Source organism: Mastomys coucha, unplaced genomic scaffold (assembly GCF_008632895.1).
Source record: "Mastomys coucha isolate ucsf_1 unplaced genomic scaffold, UCSF_Mcou_1 pScaffold3, whole genome shotgun sequence".
NCBI lineage: Eukaryota > Metazoa > Chordata > Mammalia > Rodentia > Muridae > Mastomys > Mastomys coucha.
Genome location: NW_022196909.1, coordinates 68,588,921 through 68,596,905, shown reverse-complemented (window position 1 = coordinate 68,596,905; position 7,985 = coordinate 68,588,921). Strand labels below are relative to the sequence as shown.

General features: G+C 40.3%; 1 protein-coding gene and 1 long non-coding RNA gene across 4 annotated transcripts in view; one reads left to right on the top strand and one right to left on the bottom strand.

Moving 5' to 3' along the window:
• Kat2b (lysine acetyltransferase 2B) overlaps nucleotides 1–7,985 on the bottom strand; it is a 106,718-nt gene that overhangs the window by 59,882 nt on the left and 38,851 nt on the right. For all 3 annotated transcript variants that reach the window (XM_031348556.1, XM_031348557.1, XM_031348558.1), the window contains exon 2: nucleotides 5,753–5,879. In XM_031348556.1, the coding sequence (XP_031204416.1) occupies nucleotides 5,753–5,879 (127 nt within the window). The remainder of the gene's footprint in view (nucleotides 1–5,752; nucleotides 5,880–7,985) is intronic.
• Nucleotides 1–7,985, top strand: part of LOC116075451 — a 46,395-nt gene that overhangs the window by 20,177 nt on the left and 18,233 nt on the right. Inside the window, exon 3 of the long non-coding RNA XR_004112549.1 lies at nucleotides 4,504–4,586. This is a non-coding gene — a long non-coding RNA (uncharacterized LOC116075451). The remainder of the gene's footprint in view (nucleotides 1–4,503; nucleotides 4,587–7,985) is intronic.

Sequence of the window (7,985 nt, the reverse complement as noted above, 5' to 3'; positions counted from 1 at the left end):
AAAAAAAAAAAAAAAAAAAAAAAAAAACATGGTGATCATGACCATCAGCATCATCCAAATCTGTGGTGGCATATGCCTGGAATCTCAAATGGGGAGGCAGAGACCTTGAATTCCTGGGTATCCCAAAGACCTTGCATCAAAAAGAAATCCAGGTAGTTCTGGGGTCAGGGCACACACCGGCAACCCCAGTCAGTACTCTGGAAGCAATGGCAGGCAGAGCTCTGTAAATTCCAGGCCAGCTAGGACTACAAAATATGACTGTGTCTCAAAAAACAAACAAATAAAAGAAGCAAAGTCAACAATAGGATTCCTGAAGAACACAGATATTGATCTTACCTCCACATCCATGTACACACACACACACACACACAACTTCCTTACAAAGCTGAAAACTGAAGGCTGGAGAGATGTCTCAGAAGTTAAGCTCTCAGAACCCACATAGCATTTCATACCTGACTGTAACTCCAGTACTTGGAGATCTGATGTCCTTTTCTGGCCTCTGACAGCTCCATGCACATAAATACATAAATCAAAGTAAAACACTCATACACATAAAATAGAAATAAATTTATTTTTAAAAAACCTGACAGCTTATCACTAGTGGAGTCTGATCCTCTGCAGCTGACAGTGTTCAGAACAATAGACGCTAAAACAACAAAAAATACAGCTATTCTTGGTAACATAATGTATCTCTTGCTTTCTAGTCTTAAAAACTGGCTTTTGGGGGCTGGTGAGATGGCTCAGCAGGTAAGAGCACCAATTGCTCTTCTGAAGGTCATGAGTTCAAATCCCAGCAACCACATGGTGGCTCACAACCACCCATAATGAGATATGTCACCCTCTTCTGGTGCATCTGAAGACAGCTACAGTGTACAGAGGTCCTCAGAAATCAATTCCCAACAACCAGTTGAAGGCTCACAACTATCTGTACAACTAGTGTGTATTCATATACATAAAATAAATAAATCTTTTTAAAAAACTAGCTTTTGTATAAGTTCACAGCCTTCAATAAAAAAATGTTTTGTTTAGTCAGGACAGAGTCTCATCATGTAGCTCTGACAGCCTGGAATTCACTATGTAAACCAGACTGGACTCAAACTCACAATGATCCAGTTGTCTGTGCCACGTGATTGATGCTGGCATCAAGATGTGCACCCATCCCCCAGACCATTTTACTTTTTGTTGTTTTTAAAGGCATCCATCTTTTTCCAGAGATAATATCTCTCAGTAAACCTGAAGCTGTACTGTTTCAGCCAGGCTGGCTGGCTAGCCAGTGAGGTTCTGGGATCTGCCTATCTCTGCCCATTAACTGGGGTTATAGGCGTAGGTGGTATCTTAGTTAGGGCAACTCTTATAAAAGACAACATTTAATTGGAACTGGCTTACAGGTTCAGAGATTCTGTCCATTAGTATCAAAGTAGGAACACAGCAATGTTCAGGCAGGCATGATACACATAGAGCTGAGAGTTCTACATCTTCACCTGAAGGCTACTAGAAGAAAACTGACTTCCAGGGAGCTAGGATGAAGGTCTTAAAGCCCACACCCACAATGACACACCTACTCTAACAAGGCCATACCTACTCCACACCTCCTAATAGTGCCATTCACTGGGCAAACCATATACAAATCATCACAGGTGGCCATGACAGGCTTTTATGTGGGACCTGTGAGTTTGAACTCAGGCCCTCATCCTTTCATAGGAAAGGCACTTATCCACTGAGCCATCTCCTCAGCCTTCTGAATAATTATTTCCTAACTCTTGATTGAATGTCCTTCTTATCTGAGCAGATTATCCTGCTTCCAAAGATGTAGAAGAGTCTCCATACTGTCAGGATTACATGGTTCTTACAGAATTCCCTAGTTCACAACTTGATTAGCAACAATACAGCACATGCTAATGTATTTCCATGAAGAGGCACAAGGTGAGACTCTGCCTTGATAAACAAATTAGATAGATAGATAGATAGATAGATAGATAGATAGATAGATAGATAGATAGATAGATAGATAAATGGTTAGGGAAAATGGCTCAATGGCAGAGTGCTTGCCTAGTATGCATGAGAACCCAGATTTAACTTCCAGCACCACACACACACAAAGATTAAATGCCTAAAGAACTTGCTAAAAATGCCCTGAAGGTAGGGGTGAAGGGATAAAAGAGCGGTAGGGTTTAGATAAAACAAACAAATGTTAAAGATCATTAAGTGGGTCCAAGGTTGTTTGTTAAACTAGTTGGTGTGTCCACAAGTTTATATGATTACTTTTTTTAAAGCAGGGGAAGGAGGAAGACAGTGTAATCTCATAAAACGGTTTTCTGGAACCCTAGCAAATTAATAAACTAGCATTCCAGCAAGAATCACCCACAAGTTCTTGAAAACATATAGACAGTTCCATTTAAAAGAGTGATGGAGTGGGCCAGGCAGCGGCGGCGGCACACGCCTTTAATCCCAGCACTTGGGGGGCAGAGGCAGGCGGATTTCTGGGTTCGAGGCCAGTCTGGGCTACAGAGTGAGTTCCAGGGCAGCCAGGGCTATACAGCGAAACCCTGTCTTAAAAAACCAAAAAAAAACAACAACAACAAAAAAAGAAAGTGATAGAGTGATGGTGGATTCCCAGTTCAAAAGCATTCAGAAAGCTGAGGCAGGAGGATGATATCTCTGGCCTCTGAGGTATCCTATCTCTACCAAAAAGGAATAAATCAAAAAAGTTCAGGTTGGCCGGGCAGTGGTGGTGCACACCTTTAATCCCAGCACTTGGGAGGCAGAGGCAGGCGGATTTCTGAATTCAAGGCCAGCCCTGTCTACAGAGTTAGTACCAGGATTGCCAGGGCTATCCTGTCTCCTAAAAAAAATGAAAAAAAAGAAAAAGAAAAGAAAAGAAAAAACAACAGCAACAACAACAAAAAAAAGTTTAGGTTGTCCTTTACAGAGGTGGCTCTCAATCTGTGAGTCATGACCCTTTGGAGTCAAATGACCTTTTCACAAAGATCCATATCAGGTACCCCAGGGACTATACTAAAGTGTCCCAGCTTAGGGAGGTTAAGAACCACCCCTTTACAGTGTTCTATGTTCTTTTTTATTATTAGATATTTTCTTTATTTACATTTCAAATGTTATCCCCCTTCCTTGTTTCCCTTCCAAAAATGTCCTATCCCATCTCCCCTCCCCTTGCTCACTAATCCACCCACTCCCACTTCCCCATCTTGGCATTACCCTACACTGGGGCATCAGGCCTTCACAGGACCAAGGACCTCTCTCCCATTGATATCCAACAAGGCCATCCTCTGTTATATATGCAGCTGGAGCCATGGGTCCTTCCATGTGTACTCTTTGGTTGGTGGTTTAGTCCCTAGGAGCTCTGGAGGTACTGGTTGGTTGATATTGTTGTTTCTCCTATGGGGCTGCAAACCACTTCAGCTCTTGGGTCTTTTCTCTAGCTCCTCCATTGGGGACCCTTGTGTTCTATGTTCTAAACTAATCAGATGGGCATGTCCTCAGGAAGACCATGGTGTTGTCAACCTCCCAACAAGCAACACTAATTCAAATCAGTTAAAGAACACAGGAGAGGGCATGGAAGTAGGACATGCATCTGGGGAGTTGGGAGAAGTCGGAGGGAGAGCTGAGATTGAGTATGTATTGCAGTGTCAGAGAGTAGATAAAATATACTTAAATGAGTATAAAATTCCCTTAACTTAATCTCAGGGTACATCTTAACTTATGAACAGGTTAATTTCTGGTGTGAATTTACAAGAACATGGAGCTATAAACACACAAGCCGCACACATACATGCACACATAGATGTGTACACTCTGCTGGACTGTAACTCAGTAGCATAGCACTTACCTAATTGATACAATGCCCTCAGCTACATTCCCAGCACTAAAGACCAAAAATTAAAATAAAATAAAGCAAAACAAATAACTGCATATTTGTTTTTCCATTCTTCACTATGAATTGGAAAATAAGGACTCTGCTGCCAACTCTTGTTCAGAAACAGAAAAGGCAGCCAGGTCAGCTGGCTTTTGTCACTTCCCAGGTCAGCTGGCTTTTGTCACTTCCCGGGTCAGCTGGCTTTCGTCACTTGCACCATTTCTGGCAAGTTTGTGTGCTTACATGTACAGAACCAGACAATTACTAGCTTGAGAAGAAACAAGATCTTTGTTTTTTAATGGTAATTGATTAGGGATAATAGGATTTCCCAACCAATATGGGCACAGCTCAGCCCAATCGTAGATTCCTTGAGCTCTACTGTTAACTGCATCGTATTGGGTGATTCAGTTTGAAGGGATGGACTATAATATTGGCATAATTATAAGCTGAGACATCTCTGGAAGCTTTGGAATCTTTCCTTTGCACTGCTTAAAACTACGAAAGCCTTTAGCTGCAAACAAGATGTTTTTGTAACGAAAGCATTTGTCTTTTAATCACAACTTAGGTTATTTTTGACAGCAGTTAAGTCAACACAATGATGCACTTATTAGTGTGTTGGTTTCTTCTTCGAGATCTCAATTCTGTTTCCTAATGGAGAGTGTTCCAGTGCAGCAGCTTCCAGGGAAGAGCACACCACTGTCCGTACTTTTGCCTTGTAAGTATTGAAATGCTAATACTTGCATTAAATGCAATACAGTGCAATAAATCACTGAAACACCGTCTAGCAGAGAACCACATAAGACATCAGGCTCAGCTTCAGAGTTGGAGCTACGTCATTTGGACCAACAGCAAACAGGCAAAAGACAATGCCAAAATGGCACTCTTTTACAGGTCGTGGGTAGAAGGAATAAGAAAGAACGTGGTGATTCCATTTTGCCCAAAGACAGTCCTTGCCATACTGGTCAGTAAGAGGTTCAGGTCAGGTCAAGCTAGCTATACAGTGAAACCTGAGCCAGAGTGTGTGTGTGTGTGTGTGTGTGTGTGTGTGTGCGCGCGCGTGCGCGCGTGCACGCGCAAGAAAAAAAGGGAGATAAAGGAGATGAATCATCTAGAGCTGATGTCACGATTCAGGGCCAAAGCATGTGCTTTGTATGTGCAAAGCCGTGGGTTTCACCCTTGGTACCAAAAAGAGGTGGAGGAAATGTATCCTAAAAGTAGTGTTAGGGGAACTGCAGTGAGGTTTAGCTGGTTAAGAGCACTGATTTTCTTCCAGAGGGCCTGGGTTCAATTTCCAACATCCACATGGAAGCTTACAACCATCTGTAGCTCCAGTCCCAAGTGATCTAATAGATTCATCTGTCCCTCACAAGATTCCACACAAACAAATTTGAACACTTGGAAAGCAGAGGCAGGTAAATCTCTTGAGTCTGAGTCAAGCCTGGTCTACAGATGGAGTTCCAGGACAGCTGGTGCTACACAGAGAAACATTGTCCCCATTAATCAATTAAAACTAATTAATAATTACTGTCATTGTGATTATTATTATTATACATAACTATCCACTTAGTTGAGGTTTTAAACCTGACACTAAAGCCCTGTAGTGCCGCCTCCACCAGGACAAATCAGGTCTATCACTCAGGCCTGTCCCTCTTACACATCATGTCTATTTCAATTTCATCCTTCTGTGCCCCAGCTCTTACAATATGGTGAAAAGACAAAGGAGAAGGCCGTGCAAGCAGATGGGGTCTGTCTCACCCATGAAGCACTTCGCAGCAGACTCTGCACCCTCGTTAACAAAGTGGCAAATATGGTTTGCCCAGAGTCCAGCAGTGTGACTCTCAGGCCACTGTGGAATGGCTACCAGCTGATTTGGGAACTTACCAAGTGCATGGCTACAGCTTCTACAGGATTCTGTCAAACTGACAATTATCTGCTGGAGGTCTCCTCTTGGTGGAGTAGGAGAGGGGTTGGGGTTCTTCCAGCCATTGCATTTACAGGACTCCTCTGCCTAAAAATGATAAAAAGAGAGAAACGGAACTCTTGTAACAGGCACCCAAGGACGGTTTTACAAGAGACGAATGCACACTAGTTATCTGACAGTGATTCACACATGAGCTAAGTAATTTTCTTTTTTTGTTACTGATTTAAGTGTTATTGCACTATGATGAGAAAAGATACATGATTTCAATTTATCTGGATTTGTTAACATTTAAAACATATTTTAAGTAAATAGAATTATATCACATTGTTGTTTCCCTTTTGTACCCCAACTCCTCCCAGAGACCACCCTTCAATACCTGCAATACCTTTTGATTTTTTTTATTTTGTCATATTCTTTAAAATTTATAAAATATTGTAACAATAAAATTGAGTATTATAAAAATTGATATAAAACAACAATCAATTGAACAGTCTTATGTAGATGCTTGTCTACGGCAATATTGAAAATATTGCTTGTTTGAATATTGCTGAAAACACTTGTTTTCAGTATAAATCTTAAATAACTCCAAACATATTAACTGTATATTTTAAAATAACACATCACTACTAGTATTTTTTTAAATGAACATAAATAGATAAAGTCTTTTTGTTGGTTTGTTTGTTTTATATTTAGTAGAGCTTAAAATCTTGGCTCAGTAAGTGGTAAAAACCCAAAACAAGAACAATTTCTAGACATTGGAGTTCATTGTAATAAGGCTGTACTTCATTGACCCTCACATCACCAAAGGATTTTACCTCCATTGTATCTAAGCTAAGAGTTGACAGTTCTGGTGTGCCAAGGACTGAATTGTAGGCACGATTTTTGGATACAGACTTCCTGCTATGATCAGAGCTATTTGACTTGAGTGAGTTTCTTTATTCTCAGCCCACAGAGAACAGGTTACATTCATTTAAGAAATGGTGTGTGGGGCTGGAGAGATTGCTCAGTGGTCAAGAGCACTGACTGCTCTTCCAGAGGCCCTGAGTTCAAATCCCAGAAACCACATGGTGGTTCACAACCATCCATAATGAGATCTGACACCCTCTTCTGGAGGAGTGTCTGAAGACAATTTCAGTGTACTCTCATATAATAAATAAATAAATCTTTTTAAAAAAAAAAAAGAAAGAAAGAAATGGTGTGTGTATTAAGATGCTCTATCCTTGAAGTCATTCACCAACTGTTTCAGTGAACAATGGTTGTGCTTGGAGGGTGGCACAGCCATTAGGTGAGGGTAAGAATTTGGTTCATTGGCTATGATGATTTTGAAAAGCATTCATCTCAGAGAAAGAGTAACTTATAAAGCCCTCTTCTTCAAACGTGATACAATAGTTACAACCATCAAGCAAAGCATTCACTCTCACTCTTTGTTGTTCTCTTCAAGCCACCTCCCTAGTTAATCGTCTAATTGTCTATTTTCTTTTGGCTGTATAAATACTTCTGAGATATGTAAGCTGTTCTAAAAACCATAGTATAGTGTAAAAGCATCAAATAAACAATCCTACTAATAGAGAGGCTGAATAGGAGAAGCCTGATTTCAAGACCATTATGTGGTACACAGCAAGACACTGTCTGTCATATACAAATAAGCTGAAAGTGTATATGGATTGTACAATATTGGGCCTATTTCTCCAATTACCAAATTAGAGAAACCACTGGATGACAGCCAACAAATTTCTAATTCCTCATATTTTTGGATTTCAATCAATTAGGATATATTGGTAATATTAATTTTCATATTAAGATATTAAGAAAAAGTAATTGTATCTTCCTGTTATTTTTGTTGTTAGAGGTGGAATTAGGTTTGTATGGGTTTATTGAAAGATTACTTTCTTGCTTCTTCTAGGGTATAGTTTTACTCCTTATGTTGGTGTTTTCCATCTATTATCCTTTGTAGGGATGGATTTGTGAAAAGATATTGTGTAAATTTCATTTTGTCATGGAATATCTTGTTTTCTCCAATATCTTGTTTTCTCAATTGTGTAATTGAGAGTTTTGCTGGGTATAGTAGCCTGGGCTGGCATTTGTGTACTCTTAGGGTCTCTGTGACATCTGCCCAGGATCTTCCAGCTTTCATAGTCTCTGGTGAGAAGTCTGGTGTAATTCTGATACGCCTGCCTTTATATGTTACTTGAC